Below are 20771 nucleotides of genomic sequence, written 5' to 3'. Positions count from 1 at the left end.
GAGGTAATAAGGATAAGCAACAGTAATTTCTACAACGTATACAATATAGAATCAGCTTATCTACAAAGAACAGGATATCCATTAGATATCAACGGCATCAGGAACTATAGCGATATCAAAGTCCCTTAACATTATCAGATTGTATCAGATTGGAGACACCAACTCTATAGCTCTTACTATATAAGATCATATATTGTAAGATCGTCTGATTCAAGATTCGATAGAAATACTACATCACTAAAACTCATTTCAACAATCTCATGAAATGTCGCTAGAAACGCACCTATACGACGTTCTAGGCGTGCCTACGATAGCCACCACGGAGGAGATATCAAGAGCATACAAACGGCTAGCTCTTAAGTGCCATCCCGATAAAACCAACCACAATCCACAGCTAACTGAACAATTCAAAGAGTCTACGAGAGCTTACGAGATTCTCAGAGATGCCAAAAAGAGAGGAATATACGACCAGTACGGCGAGGCAGGGTTAGATGGCACGTACCAACCTCCAGCGACTGCTACAAATGTAGCTACGGGTAGTGGCAGATCTTCCTTTTTCAGCCAGAGACCATGCCAAAGATTCGCTTCGGCGACAGATATTTTTTCTCAGGTATTCAACGACATCAACAGCATCTTCTCGGGTGAGACCGTGTTTGAGTTTGCGCCTGGGTTCATGAATGTTGGTGGAGCACAGGCTCCAGGTGCGGCACATAGTGCTAACATGATGAAGAATGTTCAGCCAGCTGGTTCTGCAGCCAGGGCTCCGGTTCAAGGTGAGAACATCCACCACACTTGTAATGTGACGCTTGGGGACTTATATTTCGGTAAGACGATCAAACTTCAGCTTCCTAAGAACAGCAAGTGCCGTAGCTGTGATGGGTATGGTGGATTAAGGCCGAAGACCTGTAGAACATGTCGAGGTTCGGGCCAAGTAGTAGTCACATACTACAACGAGTTTTCCCAATACCAACAGACTGGGTCCTGTAGAAACTGTAGCGGCACCGGGACCTATATAGCTCCATTTGACAAGTGTAACGACTGCACTCTAGGATACTTAAGAGAGAAAAAGATTCTTGAGATCAGCGTTTTGCCAGGAACTAAAAACGGCGACAAAATCGTTCTACGCGGCGAAGGTGACGAAGGCAGAAACTTGATTCCAGGTGACGTTATAATCCATATTAATCAGACATCACATCCTTTCTTGGTGCGAAAGTATAATGATTTGTATATGGAACACGAGATAGACTTGAGAACGGCGTTGTTGGGTGGAGAAGTTCTTATTCCGGACTTCTTAAGAACCAACCATACCCTCAAGATTTTGATCAACGTCCATGGCTTCAGAGATTTGAACCAATCTATAGACGAAGACCTTCAGTTGGGTGAAGTCGTGGGAACGGTGAATCCAGACGAACCCAAAATAGTCAAGGGGTTGGGAATGCCCATTAACAACTTGCTCAGTTGCGGACAATTAGTTCAAAACAGCAATTTGCCAGCGGAAGCATCTGATTTCAGAAAGTATAAAAAAGGCAATTTATTCATTAACTTCAAAGTCAAGTTACCATCTGTTCAAGATTTTCTTAATGGAGAACAGGATTTGACTCTTCTCAGTAAGGTATTACCCTCCACCAAGCCAACGGCCAACATAGCTAGCACTATTTTTGAAGAGACACATTTGGCCAATATTCCGGGTTTAAATAGCACTAACGATAGTGTTCCATCGAGCCAAGCCACAGACAGCAACAATAGCAGCAGAAAGAAAGAGGATGAAATTGACTTTGAGTCTCATTATAACTACGACGACATAGACATAACCGACAATGTGGATGGTGACGAGAAGGAAGAGGAATTCTTCTACACTCAGAAATGGGCTGATGAACCGGCTGGCGTATCGAGAGCGAAGAAGAGAAAGCCCAATGGAAGCGATGACGGCATGAACCATTTCGAGCCAGGAATCAAGTGCTAGAAATATAGACACGCTTCGTCACTAAAGCTTATATTTATTCAATATTATTGGGTTTGGTCTAGGACCAATTTAATTCAAGGGGGTTCTGCTGATAGAGTAACTAGGACTATTTATTTGTAATATATCATGAAGTGAAAATGTTGTATGTGAATGGTGCTTATATAAAATGGCCGAGATAGATATACTGTATTACGGATAATCTATTCTGTATGTATCATTTCCTAAGAAGCATAAGTATTTAGTGAATTTCACCCTTCTCTTGTAGTACATGTCTAACTTCTCCAAAGATCCTAAATCTCATAAATTATAACAAATTCTCATTATAATAAGATGTCCTTTTTCACAATTCTTATATTAAATTGGTTCCTTATCGCCTGCATACCAGAGGGCAGTCTCCACGCTAAATGAAATATTTGAATAATTAGAATCATTCTTGAGTTTTCGATTCTTCCATATCAATTTCCTTTTTATCCAATTGACTCCTTTCACATCCCCAGATTCATTTCTCACCATGGGAGATGTCAAAGTGTTGGAGCCGTCGCTCGTGAAAGATCTTTCCAATCATATCTACGAAAAGAGAAAAGCCACCGCGTATCAGATCGAGTCGCTCACCAAGGCTGCTCTCGCTAACAACGACTCCCAGACAATCTACCGGATCATAAACGAATTGACCGAACTCACCAATGGTGGCACCAATCTGGCCAAGATGGGCGCAATTACCGCTTTGGGCTCAGTATCAGTTGCTCTTGGTTCGTTTGCTATAGCCTACTTTCTTGAGGAAATCATCAAGCCGATCTTCGCTACCTTCAGAGACACCGATGCCCGGGTTCGTTACTATGCATGCGAGTCGCTTTACAACATCGCCAAAATTGCCAGGGGCGAGATATTGCTCTACTTCAACGAGGTATTTGACATCTTGTGCATTCTTGTAACCGATAGCGAATCTTCTGTGAAGAACGCGGCCGATATTCTCGATCGTTTGATAAAGGATATCGTTTCTGCCAAATCCACTAATTATGTGTCCATTTTACAGCAACAGGAAGTATCTAATGATATTCAGTCCCATCTCGTGGATGCCAATGGTGTAGCTATTCAAGTCAACCAGGTCCAAGATGCCCAGAAGGCATTTCTGTTACCAAAGTTCATCCCCACTCTTTTAGAGAGAATGTACACAATTGATCCGTTTGCCAAAAAGTTTTTAATCAGTTGGTTGGAGTTGTTTGACGATATCCCCCTGCTTGAGTTGATCACATTTTTACCCAATTTCCTCGAGCCGTTGATCAAGTTTCTCATGAATAACGCGCCGTCAGATGTACGTTTGGAAACGGTCAACATCTTGACCGTGTTCCTCAAGGAAATCAAGGCCATTTCAAAAGTCAAATTCGAAGTCAAACGCCGTCAGTTGGTCAAGGAGAAGAAGAGGACGTTGTTGGAGAAGGCTTCTGCGAAAAGAGCTGCAGAAGCAGCTGCTCTTGCTGCTGAAGATCCTGAAGATGCCACAGCTGTTGCTTCTATTGCTGCTGCAAACCAAGAAGAGTCTACAGAAGTGCAGTTGCAATCGTCTGTGAGTGATACCGAATCAATCAAGTCCAACAGCACTACTATTGTTCGTAAAATACAGCCTTCAGAAGAACCGGTACCTCCACAGCAAGAAGAGGAGGCAGCTTCTGAGGGTGAGATCTTCCTCAACGGCCAGGATATCTTCATAGACTACCCCAATGTGATTGACATCTTGCTCTCGTTTGTTAGATTTCCGCCAGAGCTGAAGAAGGACATTAAGTTCAACAGTCTTGCCAACGAGACTCACGACACGTATTTGGAGATTCAGATCATAGTAATCAAATGGCTCCAGGAAATTTTGGAGATTTCTCCAGTCGGATTTGCCAAGTATCTTCCCGATTGTGTTTCCATTATCATCAGAAATATCTCAATCACCGACCAGGAGAAAGACTTCGAACTCCGTAACTCATTTTTGAACTTCAATCTCGCACTTCAGAACTTCTTGATAAAGATCCAGGACAACGGCGAAGAAGCCGAAGAAGACGATGATCCTGAGAATGTTAACGAAAACTTGATCCACGGCTTGAACAAAGAAGTCACCGATGAGTTTGTTGATTTCCAGTTGCCCAATACTCTAGACATCACCATCAAGGAATACTTGACTTCTAACAACGAGCTTGCAAGAATCACTTCGTTGGAATGGTTAATCTTCTTATACTCCAAGTACGCCGATGGATTTTTCAAATTCATTGGGGAAGACGAACACAAGTTTGACCTTACTGATCTTTTAAAGTCTTCAGCAAATACCAGTCACGATGTAATCTTGAAAGTGTTACAGCTTTTGTCGCGAATTTCTGAATCTAACCAAGAGTTCTTTAAGGACTTTATGATAAAGCTCGTGAAATTGTTTGAACAAGAGGGCCAGGAGAAATCGTCAGATAATGCCCCGCGAATTAAGATCGAGTTCATAATCCGCAAGTTGTGTGTCACATTGAACTCAGAAAAGATCTACAAGACTTTATCGGAAGTTTTGTCGTCCATCGATGATCTCGATTTTCTCAACATGATGATAGTTACCTTGAACAACATCTTGTTGACTACACAAGAATTGACCAGCTTCAGAAAGAAGCTAAAGAATCTAGATGTCTACAAGCTCGAAGACTGGTCTTTGTTTGCAACGTTGTTTCAGAGCTGGTGCCACAACGCACCCAGCGCGTTGTCTTTGTGCTTGCTTACATCGAACTACGAGTTAGCATATCTTATCATCAAGAGCTTATCTGAACTGGAAGTTAATTTCCAGTTGTTGACTCAGGTTGATATCTTGGTCCAGTTGCTCGAATCTCCAATCTTTTTGAAGTTGAGATTGCAATTACTTGAGCCGGAAAAGCATCCATACTTGTATAAAACGTTGTATGGTTTGCTCATGATATTACCTCAATCATCTACGTTCACTACGCTTAAGAACAGATTAGGCTCTATCTCACACATAAACACCGCCAGTATAGCCGCTTCTACTGGAATCCCCTTGAGTACCCCTGTGCCCACGCCAGGCCCTGGCACTACTGCCACAGCAGTCAGCAACCAGCTCTCTATCAAGAGGAAGCGCATTTATGAAATGTTGGACAAGTTCACCAAGGTTCAGGATAAACACGAAGAATACAATCTTGAACGTAAACTAAAAGATTACAGCGAATACGAAGTCAGCAACAATAATAGCACCTTCAACATCAATCCTGGTGCGTCAGTAAAAGGTGGAGAACGGTTAATCAGCCATAGTTCCAGTACAACGGAGAATAAGAAGGATTACTTCGGCCATATCCATGAAGACGGCAAGAGTATTGCCAAACGCGCTAGCAGCAGCAGACTTGGCTTGAATCGGATGTGATATTGAGATTGTATAGTAATAAATGGACATAATGGTAAACAGAGCTGAAAACTGAGCACACTATAGAACAACTTAAACATTTTTTTTCAACAGGTATTCGCCACATGGATATCAGTTCTTATTATTTTAGATTTTTGTGGTACTTTCAGGTATTGTCATTTTGGTTCTACTTGACTTTGGTTTCCTTTGATGCAAAGAGCCCTGACAGATCAAAAAAGACTGTGCATGATGCAGGAGCGTTGTTTTTTTCGCAGCAAGGCCAACTTGCAAAAAGATAAAGACTAATTCTTGCGAGAAGAGAATGCAAGACAGAGGAGACATCACAGATGTTGGGAACCAGATTTCGAACAATCAAAAGAGAGAGGTGCGCAGAATGATAGTTTACATCTTATTAGTGGCTAAAACCTCTACTTTCTAGGACAAATGTACGACATTGGCTGGTATAAGCCTCAAGATCACGTGCTTCGACTACTCATTATTTTTGTAGATTAGATTATGAGACGTGCAGGGTTCAGAGATTGCTGAACCAGAATACGAAGAGGATACGGCGTGGAGGCCAGTATGGATGTCAGCATGTGGCAAGGCGAACATGACTGAGGATCAGACTTGACAGTGGAATTGACAGTCGATACGAGAAGCTCCTTTTTGAATTCGCAGTAGCCCAGAGTACGACGGAAAGTTGGCGCAAAAGGCCTTACAGAGACGCACGCTCACTTAGTCGAAGCAGCGACTGGCTGAAGAAGTCCGCCACCAAATTTGGCCAAAGAAACTTGAAGAATTTTTCATATTCCCTCCACATTCTGAACAACTAAAGTACAGTTCCAGCTAGTTGCTGCTGCTGTGACTTGTTGCCCCAAATAGCACTCGTCAGGGCTCAGCACCTGCTATCATCCGAAATCACGTGCAGAGTCACGCGTGACACCAACCAGCAGAATTGCACTGTAAACTTCAAAAGATGTCGTGAACTCCGTGAAACAGCATTTGGTAATATTTGTTTTTATACATCTTCCAGTTTTCCGGCTTATTTCACCACGGCACCATGTCGACGCCGGATAGTCTCAGGAAGTCTATAGTGGAGCACGCTGAGGCTCTTCGGATTGCGGCACAAAGTTCAGCTCATCAGCGCCAGCAACTGGGTCATCAGAACCAACAACTGGCCCATAACCATCAAAACCTGAACCAGCAAAACCACACGAACCAGAACCAGCTTCACCACGACGACCCCCACCACATGCTGCTTCTTCTGAGGCAACAGCCTCTACCAATTCTCCAGCATCACCAGAGTCAGCATCAGACTCATTCGAATCAGCAGCACCCCAACCTGGGCCTGCGGATGCAGCACCATGTCAACCAGCAAAACCACCAACAGGCTCACCAGAATCAGCAAACGCATCAGAACCAACAGACGCACGCGCAGCAGCAAACACATACACAGCAGCAAATTAATCAAAACCATTTGAACCAACAAAATCACCAGAATCACCAAATTCACCAAAACCATCAGAACCAGCAACAACAGCAGTATCTGCAGATACCACTCGGAAAGTCCGAGTTTGAGCTCACGGAGTATGATCTCAAGTCGCGCGACTCGAAGTACCGTAGATGGACGCCTAAGATGGACCAGTTTCTCATCAAGTTGCTTTCAGATGTGGTGCACAGCTATCCCAAGGGAGCTGAGGCAGAGATGACGAAAAAGGCATGGGCCTATGTCACGGGCCAGTTGCGTGCAGCCAACCCAGAAACAGTCTATTCCACTTATACCAAATACTCGTGCCAGCAGCATTTGCTCAATGTGAATCATCACCGATATAAGATTTGGTACTACTTGATGCTTCACCAGAAAAACGCACCTGCTACCAGTTACGCATACCGGTGGAATCCAGAATTGGGCCGGTTCCAAGTTATCGACAATGCTAACAGTACGTTGATTCTTGATGAAAGACAAGTCAAGTCGTTGTTGTATAGCGATTCGCTTCTGCTTCCACATCTCCAGTCGTTTAACAAAGGCAACTTGATTGTTAACGACTTCTTCTTGAGCGACAACTTGCGCTACATGTCAGTTTACCATAATGAGGTTTTGCCGTTGCTCATCAGGCTAGATCCCAAGTACGCTGAAGGGTTGGGAGATCTTTACGCGGACATCCCCAAGTTCGACTACCAGGAAGCCAGTCTTGAGTACTTCAAGCCTTTGGTTCCAGCCAGAGCTCACAAGATGGCACCCGTAAATCTGGCTGTTCAGGTTCAACAGGTGCAACAGTCTGTTGTCAAGAAGAGAACCCATTCGGATATACCTTCTGATATTTCGCTTCCATTTTCCAAGTCTCTCGGCTCATTGACGGATGATACCGATCCAGACGTCAGTGGACAGCAACAACTGGTCCCAGACGAAGACTCAGTAGATCCAGCTCTCAAAAGGTCTAGAAACTCACTCCAAGACACAACGTCCAACACAATGGATTTCGAGAATGCTTTGGCAACTGCAGCCATCGCAGCCATCAACTCTCCACCTGTAACTAATGGAAGAGACTCACTTCCTTTCTACATCAAGGACCGGAAGTGGTTCAACAGATTGCTCAATCTCCACGAGTCGGGTCTCATAGGTGTACAGGAAGTGCTTACCGTCTGTGAAGGTGTCAGAGACGGCAAGATCCCCTTGTTCATGCTCAATGTTCTAGACCAATCGTACTACCCTACTCGAAACAATACCGGTTTGTCTGAAGAGTTGCCTGATGATGAGACTGCTAAAAGAATCAGAGAGTTCATGCTACCAATGGTATATAATTCGTGAATCAAGAGTTCATGTTACCAATGGCGTATATGTCGTGAAGAATCTCTGCTTTAATTTATTCTGTACTATAATGTGCTTTATTATACTAGAAAGGTGTACCATACCTACAAAACTACCTATGTTCCCGTGCATAATTACTAATAATACGTCCTAACCTTTTATGATAATTCCTTTACTTTTCTTTCTTTACTTCTTTTACTTTTTTACTTTGACTCTTTTCTTCAAATCCTCTGTCTGCACCGATAGAAAGAACCAGCAACGATGATTTCTCACGGTAATGGAAACTGTCGTTGCTGTTTGTTGACTTGGATGGGGACCTTCTGTCACTCTTAGTCAGCGTAGCGTATCTGCTAGGATTGGAAACAGTAGAAAGTGCAGCATTCGATCCAGCAATGGAAATGGAACCCTTCAATGAATTGACTTCGTGCTCGGGCAGAGTCTGGAGGACGATCTGCGAAGTAGTCAGCTGTTTGGTAACTTGTCCATTCTTGTTTAACGATTCTATGATGCTTATAGAGACAGGAGTCTGAGGATACGATGCTCCATATGCCTGGGATATTTGAGTGTAGCCTAGGGATGGTGGTGATGATAGTTGCCCAAGAGGAGAATGCAATATTGATGCTGGTGCGACACTGGTTGCAAGGGTAGAAGATCCAACTATGGGCACCAGAGAAGGTACCATTAATGACGAATTGGTTGAAGGCTTGCTCTGTCTACTTTTGTCCAAAGAGTCTTCACTAGAGGTCTCCTTATTATGAAAGAAAGACGTATGGCCCGTGGAGTCCGTGTATTTCCTTTTTCCGTGTTGAGAATTATCGGTTTTGGCCAAAGACGATGTCTCTTTACTACTAGAACTGTTGTTCTTGTCTCTGAAAGTCGGGTTTGGTGTCACTAATTTGTCACTTCCGGAAGATGACAATGTTACAATGGATCTGTTAATTGGCATCAACTGAAAGTTGGAGCTGAACAAATTTTCTACGGGATCAACCTTGTTCCGGGTCTTGTACTTGTTGCGGTAGGCCTTGTTGAAGTCGTTAACATACAACAGCTCTGGAGATCCGATTGGCAGAGAGCCTTTCAATGGAAGTGGCATCAACCTACTCGATGGAATATATTCGCTATCTTGAACAGGCTCATATCCTTCTGCTTGTGAAGGGAATTGGAAGTCTCCAAATATATTAGAAGAATAGCTTATTTGAGGAGATGGAAGGAACTCAGAATACAATGAAGCATTCCGTCTCATCAAGACGTCGGTGTCAACCGATTCTCTGCTACTACTACTTTCATCTGAGCCTTGGTCCTTCAGCTTGTCTTTTTTATTGTCTTTTTCCTTTTTGTGTTTACCATGAGATCCCTTTGGTTTACCTTCATTTTCTCCTTGAGACGATGGAAATCTTGAAGTAGTGTCTGTATTTGAGGTACTCGTAGAAGAAGAAGATGTAGTTGCGAATACATATTCACTCTTCTGCAACCTGTAGCCAATTTTGGCAGCTAAGGTTCTTCTGAGTAATACTTCAAGAAGAAGCTTCTTATTGATCTGATCGATTTCAAACTTATTTAATAGATGTATGTCATTAGGGAACTCCTCCTCAAGTTTAGGTACAGTGGCCAACTTTTTCGAAAACACATGGTTCTTGTACTTTTGGTACACAATCTCGTTGAAGTCGATATTGCTATATGTATGTCTGTGGGTTACTTTAGAGCGTTCTGTGGCTGGGTCTGAGATCTTCTTGGTATATGCATTAAAATGTTGGAAGTTGTCGTGTTCGTCCAATTCAAAGAGTTGTCTAGCTCTTTTGAGTTCTGGTGATACTTTTAATAGTTTCTTGTAACTAAACATCATCATTTGTAAAGGTATCACATCCTTGGTCAAATCGGAAGAGGTAAAGTTACCCAAGAATTGTTGAAGTTGTTCTCTTTCAGAGAATAGTGGTTTTGAAGTGTACTTCAAAGGCGAATACTTGAGCGAGGTCCTTCTCTTTACAGGGAAGAGATAGTTCATGAACTTGTTTTTCTTTTTGAACTTTACTGATTTTGAACGGTTGATCTTAATTCTGCCGTTATCGTCTGAATCATACCCTAGAGGCAATTCATTCTTTCTCACCATCTTATTCCTGCTTCTGATACTGCTTCTGTGTTTGAGTGCTGATCTGGATACTATGGAACCATTACGATTGAGAGACAGTTGGTCAATGACGGTCACCGTTTGGTTCACAGGTCTGGTAGGATGGAAACCTATGGCTGGATGCTTTCCTTGCATTATTGCTTCTTCAATTTGGTTGTAGGAGGCTCTTTCCAACGTTGGACGAGATGCAAAAATGGATTCTTCGGTTCGATTTTGTATGAACGGTTTAGGAGCAATTGGAGTGTTGAATACAATACCAAAGGGATTGTGTTCTACTTCAGGAGAAACAGGGGGTCTGTCAAAAGGTGTAAGGAGAGAGTCTCTGGAAGTTCCAGATCTTCGGGACAATGATCCAGACGAAGGCATGGGGTGGGAATGGTAGTAGTTGGTCTGGGAATGGTTCGAGAAGTTCTCTGACGAGACATACGAGTTGGTACCCGATAGAAGAACCATAGCCATGACGAACTAATGTTTAGATATGATATAATTGGCGATGACTGAAAATGATTTAATGATTAGATGTTAGTATAGGGATCAGCTTAAACTGTGTAATTCTAGTGTATTCAAGTCTAAATGGTGAACTTCTAGCTATTGGACTCGCTTTATTGGGATGACATTAGGAGGAAAATGTGGACTGAAGAAGAGCTCTCGGGAAAAGACAAGTTTTTAAACTTTCTTGCTCTTCTTTTTTGATCCCATCAACAGAGAATGTAGCGTGCCTGGCAAATCTATTTTTTACTCTGCCCCTTACGATTTCCAGACGAGTGGTGGTAGATGTGAATCAAGCCAGAAGATGGCTGGCTGTGAAAACCATTTGGTTGCTGCTGCCTGCATATGAGCCGCATTGCCTCGTAAAATTGACCCAATTAGGCGGGTGGACATTCTCTGGCAAAAGTTCTGATCTGATGATAACGGCGGCGTTGGAACTGAAGAGTAAGGAGGTGTTTCTGGAGATGCAGACGAAATGATCATATCCTTCAAATGGGGAGCGAGTTGCAGGATGGCGACAAGGGCAAGAAATTTAGGCAATAGGCTGCTTTTTTGCGTGAAACTCCACGAAGAGCACCGAATTGAACAAAAGTCACTTCTACATCCTCATTCTAGTTCAACAAATAGGATTGAGAAATGTATGGAGTAGAGCATCGATAGTCAACGAAGCCTTCTTTGTATAACTTCTTTGTATGGCATTTGAACCAAGAAGAAACGGTCTACACACAGACTGTGAAATTTCACCAAATTGCACCTACATACTAAAACCTTTCGTGTAAAATGGGACTGAAATGTTGCAGCCGTAGGAAAGTGCTAGACAGATAAGAGAATACGGATATGTCAGAGAACCAGAAATGTTGGAAAACGCAGCACATTTCTAAAAAATCGACAATTACAGATCCAATACTCTCAACAATCTTGCTGCTTAGACAGACAAATAGATTTGCTTCCAATTCTCTGTTTTTCACCCAATTCTCTGCTTTCACTCAATTCCAGTCAGACCGCTCCCATTAGTCTAATCACATGACTTCCTCCTATTGGCATATAGGAGGCCTCCGTGTGATTATTGTCTATCAGAACTCGTCAACTCGTATTGACTTATTTTGGTGAGTCCTGCAGACAGAGAAGCCAATTGAATTAGCAACCGATAACTGGTACACGAAAAGAGAACATAGCCGATCTAGCAGAGTCAGAGAATCCTGACCAGTACTGTGGCGACAATACTCCAACCAACCAATAGGAAGCCGATCCTGTACCCCGCCAGAACGGAAAACCCCATGCCGCAACACTCCCAACACTAAACCAAATATACGCCCTTGCCGAATTTATCACGCTGGAGCTCAAACGCCAACGGCCTGCACACAGAACACGAGCCTTCCCACAAAAATACCAGAAATAAAAACAGGCCGAATCATTTTAAACAACACATTGGATCTCGCTTTTTTTCCAATTGGATATACCCAGCGCATTCACACGTAATCAATCACCATGGACAAGCTTAAGGAAGTATGTATGGGGTGGATAAGATGCCAGACTCATTTCCCCGGAGTCGCTGTGGCGTCTGGATCTGGATATAGATATTAATAGGCTATGGCGTAGAATGAGGAAGTGATCTATGACACGACAATGTGATGTTTCACATTTCGGACGAAAAATGATCAATAACCACGAATGAAATAGCAATAGATCAGGAACTCAGTCTACAGCAATCAGTGAAGATCCGTCATTTGTGTAATTAATACTAACGTTTCAGAAAATCAACAACTTGAAGGCGGACGCTGAAAAGTGGCAAGAGAAGTCGGACGAATTGGCCGACCGTATCAAGGAATTGGAACAGGAAAACCTCGAGAAGGACCACCAGATCCAGTCGTTGACCAGAAAGAACCAAGTCTTGGAAGAGCAGGTTGAAAAGTTGGAAACCGACTTGGAAGAAATCAAGCATACTGCTGATGAATCGCACTCGTTGAAGACGTCCAATGACAACTACACCAAGAAGAACCAGGTATTGGAAGAAGAGTTGGAAGAGGCCGACAAGAACTTGAAGGAAACCACTGAGAAGTTGAGAGAGACCGACATCAAGGCCGAACAATTGGAAAGAAAGGTCGCCTCGTTGGAACAAGAAAAGGAAGAGTGGGAAAGAAAGTACGAGGAATTGACCGAACAACACTTGGCTGCCAAGTCAGAGTTGGACGAGATCTCGCAACAGTTGGAAGCTATCTAGGCTGTGCTGCTACGTATATAATGTTGCCGATACCAGTGTATAGTTAATACAGAATTTTAAAGCATACACCAATAGATTGACAGACTTTCTAATCGTTACAAGATGTTTTTGCAATTTTTATGAGAAATACAAACCATGTCAGGTACATCGCAAGAATAGAACAGATTGTGCAAAGGTAGAAATTGTAGGGTATAGATAGTGATGTGAATCATCTGAGATTGTATATTCGTGCTCCGCCATCAAATCCATTTCAGGCCCAGAATCGATATTGCCAGATCAATCGGATAGTGCGGCATGGTCAAGAGACATGGCGTGGAAGTCAAAGATGGTAGTAAGATGATGAGATCACGGGACTTCCTCCCTCTCTGTGGTAAATATATATACATATATCGTAGAACTTTCATTACCAATAGAAGCTGTTTTAGTTGTGTTCTCTCTAGCGGTCCCTTCTGCGATCTCATTGCTAGAAATTACAAGACTTCTAATGACAGAGCAAATGGAGCCAGCTCGAGAAAGTTTTGTGCTGGAATGCCTTTCAGAAGAATTTGACGTCAAACTAACGTAACCAACTGAATCTAAAATAGAGCAGAGCTTCAGAACTGGTCTAGATCTTGTATAAGTACATGCTTTTGTATTGAACAGCTTTCGTTCACGGAGACTGTCAGCGAATTACTGAAAAAAAACCAACTTTCTCCATTATTATGACAATTACAACTACGGAAAAGCTACCTGCCATAATATAATGCAATTGTATTGCCCTATTGATTAATATCTCATTCAGAATTCAGATATCTTATCAGGTTCAAGATCTATGGCTCGTATTTCGCAGATTTCGCAGCTATTTTTGGAACTCACTAAATAAAAATTTCCCAGCAATTAACCTCGTTTCATAATTAGGAATTTTTGTACAAATACTTGTCAACAAGTAGTTCTACTAGAGAGACTAGGATACCACCTCTTACCGTCTATTTCTACCTGTTCCTCTACCCGTTGCCCAAGACCCGTCCCAACATCCCCAGCAAACATGAAACAACGCATCACGTGTCTCACAGAAAAAATTTAAGCGAATAAATCGATTCAATATAATCTTGTACACATTTTTAACAGCTGGAAGTAACGGAAAGACACAGCAACACCCAGAGAGAAGGCCGTAGCAAGCTTCAATTGCTACAAAACATCCACAGCATATACCCCACCGTTTTGTGACGTTCAAAAGCAAACAATCAGGTACAACATTGTCATCACGAAACTACTGAATCAGTTTTCCCGCATTACCCTTACAGAGAGTGTAATCGATATGGTGTTTTTGGATTCACTCCGTAAACGATTCTCCAGCACTCTCGAATCTCACCAGATCGACGAAGACTACACCGTGGCCGAGAACGAGACAGAAACAGAAACTCCTATCGCCTCTGCCCTGTGTGTTGCATCCGGAGTGGATTACATGGCCATAGGACTAGATCCACGCTTCGACCCCGACGAAGCTGTTCCGTCATACGAGACATCACAGATGCTCCATGACCGTCTGAATAATGCTAGTGTAAATGCAAATCCAAATGGAGGCAGCACATATAATCAGAATACCCAGATCAATCAGAATAGTCACAATGTGAATAATCAGAACTCTCAGTATACTCATAATCAGAATTACATTCATAGCCATAGCCATAACCAAAATTACAACTTCAACTACAATCACAACCAAAGCCAGTCGGTATACCAGAACGGAATCCACAGCCAAATACAACAGTCGTCGAATAGTTACATCAATGGTGTTTCTATGGAAAGCAATGTGCCGTCAGTTTCTATTCTGAGAAACTCCTCCTTCGTAGCAGATATGGACTCAATAGCGTATCTAGACCGTCCCACTAATGTAACGGCAATGGCGTCATCCACTTCGGCGGCAAATCCTGCTTCTGCCACTTCCCGAAAGTCTGAGTTGAAACGAAATTCGCTCAAACAGTTGGGGCTCAAGTTTCTCAATGCACGTCAGCACTTTGCGCTTGCTATCTCACGAGACGTGTCGTTAATACCGCCTCTCATCGGCCTCATCCAGCTGTGGAAACGGGCCTTTGTTGATAGCCACTACATGGTAGACTCCATCAACAGTGCAAACCTCAGCGAAACAAGCCAACACCTAAAGTCCATAACAAGTGCCCGGCAGTCAGAACACTTTCTTACTGGCTTGTGGTGTCTTGTGGCTGCATATTTGTCGTATTCTGTATTAGACGGCTTGACTGTTCGCTGGATCGTAACCTATCTGACTTCTGCTGCAATCGTGCGTGTCTTGTCAATGTCTACAATCATCATAGCCGTCGAACAGTACCTTGTAGCAACTTTTTCAGCCTACGGATACAAGTACGGCTTACATATCTGGCTTCTTATCAGTTGCTGCTTGACGTTTGGATACATAGTCCAGAACTTCGTGACTTCCAACTTGGATTTAAAGAAAGGGGCGCAGAAAAGGGCGCGATTCTTCGATTTCTACAACATCGTCGTGTTTGCTGTGGTACCTGTAGGTTTGGCCAGCTTTATAACCATGATAGGTCTCTTGCGATCGCTCTTAATTCTCCGGATCGATATAGACCAGACCTTCGGCGAAGCATAATGATGAATTCTTAATAACAATAGTACTAATATTGCGACATCTCAACCGGATTGGGATTGCCGTTTACGACTCAAGTTCGACTATGTCGTCCACCTATATATAAATCTATACTTGTATCATTACAAATCTCATATATTTAGCTTAAAGCAGAAAGTAGAATTTAGTTGCAAAATTTTGTCTGGAATATTCAGATAATGTTCGAAATTTTGCAACTATTTTGGGGCTGCAGAGTTTGTCCGGGTAACCACATGACTTCTCTATATAAGTTCAAGATTCTTCGCAAATTTTTGTATGTTTTATTCCTTTTTCCCCAATCAAAAAGTAACCAGGGAATATTTGCCACGACGAGATAATGTACATTGTCAAGTTATGCTCGTTGCCATTTCTAACGAAATAGTTTTTTGATTCCCGAGAAAGGTGTTTTTTTCCCTATAGGAAGTTTGATTTCCGTAAGAGTCTCTTGAGTGAGGCGATGGATTTTGAATGTCGATATAAAGGGACACAACTGTAGAACTTGTAGTTAGCTGTAGTTTTAAAATTGAAAATAGTGAGCGACTTGGATAAAAGGTCGAGATTTGAAGTCAACATTCTCGCGTTAAGTAGAAGATCCTGAAATGTAGACAGCATTTCAAGTGGTACTTTGATGAATTAGGTGCCCTAGTGAATTTCCACCACGGTATAGTATTCTTGTACAATATCAACCATCTTTCTGATTCATACAACCTAGTATTGGAGGATTGCTACAGTTCATGCTATTACAGCCAAATTATACTGTTATATATATTAAGCCATTCGATCAAATTATAAAACCTATAATCAAAGCTAGTGACTCTAAAGAGATTTTTGCTTGGATGAGAATTTCCTTTAAATTAAATGTACACATATTAGGCATCAACTTCAGACTTTCATCGTGGCAATGCCTGCCATACTGAAACTAACTTAACGGTACTTGTTGAAACCGATGTCAGCGGCCTTTTCTCTGAAACATTGACGGCACATGTTGATACCGTACTTTCTGATCAAACCGGAGTGGGAAGAACAAAGACGACATTGTCTTGAACCCTTACCGAAGTTTCTTGGGTGGGAGAACCAAACACTTTCGTGAGCCATATTGCTAAAGGATGTTAGTAAGATGTTACATGGTTTATAAGATCACAGCTAAGATAAGACACGGAAATTCAATGGTATACGCTATTCGATACGTAAAACGGCCCACAGAATGATAGTAGATTCCACATAATATATATCTGTCAGTTGCTTCATTGTGCCCTTCACTATGCTTGCTCATATTCTTAATTTTTCACTTCACATGAAATAGAGCATGAAGTCTGTCTCATGGGGACTTTAAGTTTCTCTTCCTAATCTGCTTCAAAACTACATGGCTGTTTTTCTGAAATTATTCCCTGTCTCTCAGTTCATTTAAGAGTTCTTTCAACTTTTGGTTCAATTCCGTAGATTTATCCATTATTTCCTCAAGTGAAAAATTTGACAATCAATTCAATTACTTGTTTCAATGAATATGGATGTGCATCTCGTGTTTCTTGCTGGAGTGATCTTGCTGAGGCTGACGCTCTTGTTCCGACTTGGTTACATACAATTATCTATAACTTGTTGAATGTATAATGATATCGTTCCTATGCTATGGTTTAACAGATATGAATAAATTTTGATATAGGATTTCCCAGTGAGAGTGAGAACAGAGTGGGAAATGTATGGGACTGCACAAAGACCGACGGTGTACGGACAAAATTTTCTTGAGTCGCGCAATGAGAAGAGTTGAGTTGAGCACGTGTCAAGGAATAGTGTCCAGGGTTGAGCCCTAAATGTCCATCAGATGACTGGAGGCACATGATTGTTTCCAAAAACAGAACAGAGATCGTTTCTCGTCTCTGATCATCTGATCGTTCACGTGATCGCGAAAAATTAGGCATCTCATCTTAACTATGAGATTTTTCAGTCTGCAATAATCATGAATTACATCAAAATCTCAGATTTCTCCATAACCAAAGAGGGCCGCTAGTTCTATCAAGCTCAAAACCACTCAAATATGGCTAAAGGAGGTCACTCGCATAGGTCAACTCTTAAGAATGACCACAAGCCGTTCAAATCTAAGCATTCGACCAAAGGTCAGTTGAAAAACCAATTCAAAGGTAAAGTTGAAAAATCCACCACTGGCACCAACAAAGCCCTCAAAACGTTGACAAAAACAGAAAGAAAGAATTTAGCCAAACAATTGAAGGACAACAAGATCTTGGAGACCAAGTTGACGAGAAAATTGTTCGAAGGCTCGAGTGGGGCAGAAAAGATTGTTACTGTGATTTCATTAACTAATGATGTCTCACCTTCGGACATCGCAGCCAGTTTGTTCAATGTAGATGAGGATGATCAAATGCGTGAGTTTGCATATCCATCGGTGCTGGATGTGAGAGTGGCTCGTTTCAAGTCCAACTTAAAAGTTATAGTTCCCGACCAAAACGATTTCCTTGCCATGTTGGATGCAGCTCGAGTGTCTGATTTTGTTGTATTTGGCATTTCAGCTACTCAAGAAGTCGAAAAGGAGTACGGAGAACAGATATTGAGAAGTTTGGTAGCCCAGGGTATAGCATCGGTTATCGGAGTATTGCCTAATGTCGTCAGTGCCTACCCCAAGAGAAACTTGCAAATGGACATCAGACAATCTTTGCAGTCGTACTTCACTCATTTTTTCCCCAACGAAGACAAATTGTATGCTTTGGAAAACGAACCAGAGAACTTGAACTGTTTGAGAACTATCTGCCAGAAATTCCCCAAATCGGTCACATGGAGAGACTCCAGAGGCTGGTTATTGGCTGATTCTGCTTATTGGTCAACCGAAGATGCCACAAACGGTCACCTTGTCGTCGAGGGAACCACCAGAGGAGTTGGTTTCAATGCAGACAGATTGGTTCATATTCCAGGCTATGGTGATTTTCAAATAGATCGTATAGAAAAGTTGAGTAGGGGTCACAAACTGGACTCAGACACTGGTTTTGTTCCCACTGAACAACAGGAAACACTTGAAGAGTTGAACCCAGAGGAAATAGATATGGAAGACGATTTCGGCGATGAATGGGACGACGGTAACGATCTTGGGGTTAGAATGGATGGAAGAACGTACTTTGAAGATGGCGACAACTTACCTAAGAGAAAGTTCAAGTTGCCCAAGGGAACATCAGAATACCAGGGAAGATGGTTTGTTGACGATGTTTTGGAAGACGCGTCAGACGTCGAAGAAGATGATGAAGATGTAGAAATTGCCCAAGAGGAAATTATCGAAGAGGATATGGCTGTGGAAGGTGCACCAACCGAATATGCTCCTACGGAAATCGGAGACGACATGCATGTTGATCTTTCGCCAGAAGAAGAAGAAAGACAGTTGAAGGAATTCAGAGACATAGAAAAAGAAGACTTAGAATTTCCTGACGAAATCGAGTTGCATCCTTCCGAATCAGGAAAGGAAAGATTGAGTGCATTTAGAGGTATCAAGTCGTTGGCCAACTGTGACTGGGATTATGACGAACACGATGTAGAAGCCCCAAGCATCTGGAACAGATTATTGAGAATATCCAACTTCAAAGCTACCAAGAATAAGATCAACAAGGAATACATCAAACTGACTCAAGTAAACACAGGAAACAAGATCAGAATATTCATCAGGGCCCCTTCTTTGATTTTAGAAACTATCAACTGCAGTTCTACGCCGTTCTCGATCTTCGAATTGTCAGAACACGAACACAAGTTGGCTGTGTGTAACTTCTCGTTTGAAAGTTGGGAAGACTACGAGAAACCAGTTCCTACCAAGGAGTCCATCATTGTACAGTACGGTCCTAGAAGACAAGTCATCCAGCCACTCTTTAACCAAGCATCTAACAATTCCAACAACGTTCACAAATCTGAGAACTTCTGCCACAACGGTGACACGGTCATTGCCACTGCTATTGCCCCTGTACTTTTTAACAATGCTCCAGTCATCTACTTCAAACCAGCCACCGACGGAGCCATTGAGTTTGTTGGTGTCGGTACCTTCTTGAATTGTGACCACACCAGAATCGTTGCTCAAAGAGCAGTCTTGACTGGCCACCCAGTTAAAATTCACAAGAGAGTTGTTACAGTTCGTTATATGTTCTTCAACGCCGAAGACATCAATTGGTTCAAGGCTATTCCTTTGTTCACCAAGTCAGGAAGAACTGGTTTTATCAAGGAAAGTCTTGGTACTCACGGTTATTTCAAGGCAAACTTCGATGGTAAGTTGACTTCTCAAGACACTGTGGCCATGAGCATGTACAAGAGGGTCTGGCCGGAAGTGTCTACAGCTTGGACTATTTAGTTCACCTTTGCATATATATTAGGATAGACCTTAATGATTGTACATTAGTATTACGAAACCAAGTCTGTATAGAAAATACTCTAAATCTGACCTAATCCAGGAGAATTGAATGTGAGTTTATGAAAATATGATTGAAATCCTACAATTATGGTAATGAAAGTATACATTAAAAATAATATTCCGAAAAATGAAATAAAGCGACAAGAATACTGAAGATATGACTAAACAATCCTGATGTGAAATAGCAAATTATAAACTTTGGTTTTGACCCTTGGATCTTGAATTTTAATTTTATGACTCTTTTATCATACCATACATTGCAAAAGGAAGATTTATGTTCACATCAACAAGTAGAAGACGAATGCAATTGAACCAAGCAAGGTGTGAACAACACCTACTGCAGCTGCATTATCGAAAGTAGAGATAATAGCTGTGCTCTGGCCAGCAACGGTCTTGGAAGTGGCAATCGTTGTTGGAGGAAGAGGAGTTACAGTGGTAGTTGGTGGTGGAGGAGGAGGAGCTACAGTCGTAGTTGGGGGAGGAGGAGCCACAGTGGTAGTTGGAGGAGGTGGAGGAGGAGGATGTACTGTAGTTGTTGCCGTGGGCTTAGGACCAGTGATGGTCACAGTAGTTGGACCAGTGAAAGTACAAGTAGTTGGCTTACAGATGTCCTTAGAACAGGTGGTAATGGTGATGGTAGTGGCTTCAGTGCAGGTAGTAACCCATTCAGTATAGGTGACATGAGTGGTCACAGTATTGTTAGTGTAAGGAGCAGGTTTGGTTGATTCTGGTACTTCGGTAGACAGTTCAAAAGTATACAGACCGGTAGGTGGTTCCAAAACATCAG

At 42.2% G+C, this 20771-nt stretch overlaps 8 protein-coding genes across 8 annotated transcripts; 6 read left to right on the top strand and 2 right to left on the bottom strand. All coding sequences in view use genetic code 12, as the record gives it.

The window, feature by feature from the left end:
* Nucleotides 1-265: 265 nt before the first annotated feature.
* PICST_17338 (predicted protein) lies at nt 266-1690 on the top strand (the record flags this gene model as incomplete). Its single annotated transcript, XM_001383895.1, has 1 exon — nt 266-1690. A coding segment is annotated over one exon (1425 nt), but the record flags the coding sequence as incomplete, so codon positions are not given.
* Nucleotides 1691-2474: 784 nt separating this feature from the next.
* On the top strand, nt 2475-5384 carry PICST_77158 (predicted protein; the record flags this gene model as incomplete). Its single annotated transcript, XM_001383894.1, has 1 exon — nt 2475-5384. One exon carries the CDS (start codon nt 2475-2477, stop codon nt 5346-5348), a length of 2874 nt encoding a protein of 957 aa, XP_001383931.2.
* A 1441-nt stretch (nt 5385-6825) lies between these two features.
* PICST_56697 (predicted protein) lies at nt 6826-8136 on the top strand (the record flags this gene model as incomplete). The annotated part of the gene is made up of 2 exons (XM_001383893.1): nt 6826-7569; nt 7597-8136. Coding segments are annotated over 2 exons (1284 nt in total), but the record flags the coding sequence as incomplete, so codon positions are not given.
* A 172-nt stretch (nt 8137-8308) lies between these two features.
* PICST_31047 (hypothetical protein) lies at nt 8309-10720 on the bottom strand (the record flags this gene model as incomplete). Its single annotated transcript, XM_001383557.1, has 1 exon — nt 8309-10720. One exon carries the CDS (start codon nt 10718-10720, stop codon nt 8309-8311), a length of 2412 nt encoding a protein of 803 aa, XP_001383594.2.
* A 1466-nt stretch (nt 10721-12186) lies between these two features.
* PICST_65493 (predicted protein) lies at nt 12187-13039 on the top strand. Its single transcript, XM_001383892.1, has 2 exons — nt 12187-12256; nt 12504-13039. The coding sequence occupies exons 1-2, from the start codon at nt 12239-12241 to the stop codon at nt 12969-12971; spliced, it is 486 nt and encodes a 161-aa protein (XP_001383929.1). The 5' UTR covers nt 12187-12238; the 3' UTR covers nt 12972-13039.
* Nucleotides 13040-14268: 1229 nt separating this feature from the next.
* On the top strand, nt 14269-15717 carry PICST_67415 (predicted protein; the record flags this gene model as incomplete). The annotated part of the gene is made up of 3 exons (XM_001383891.1): nt 14269-14511; nt 14569-14572; nt 14774-15717. 3 exons carry the CDS (start codon nt 14269-14271, stop codon nt 15577-15579), a joined length of 1053 nt encoding a protein of 350 aa, XP_001383928.2.
* An 801-nt stretch (nt 15718-16518) lies between these two features.
* Nucleotides 16519-16689, bottom strand: RPS29A (40S ribosomal protein S29; the record flags this gene model as incomplete). The annotated part of the gene is made up of 1 exon (XM_001383556.1): nt 16519-16689. One exon carries the CDS (start codon nt 16687-16689, stop codon nt 16519-16521), a length of 171 nt encoding a protein of 56 aa, XP_001383593.1.
* A 904-nt stretch (nt 16690-17593) lies between these two features.
* PICST_71429 (predicted protein) lies at nt 17594-19979 on the top strand. Its single transcript, XM_001383890.1, has one exon. It carries the CDS (start codon nt 17627-17629, stop codon nt 19922-19924), a length of 2298 nt encoding a protein of 765 aa, XP_001383927.2. The 5' UTR covers nt 17594-17626; the 3' UTR covers nt 19925-19979.
* Nucleotides 19980-20771: the final 792 nt, after the last annotated feature.

The sequence above is a fragment of the Scheffersomyces stipitis genome, chromosome 3 (genome assembly GCF_000209165.1).
Source record: "Scheffersomyces stipitis CBS 6054 chromosome 3, complete sequence".
In the NCBI taxonomy this organism is placed as follows: Eukaryota; Fungi; Ascomycota; class Pichiomycetes; order Serinales; family Debaryomycetaceae; genus Scheffersomyces; species Scheffersomyces stipitis.
This window is presented reverse-complemented; position numbering and strand designations above follow the sequence as displayed.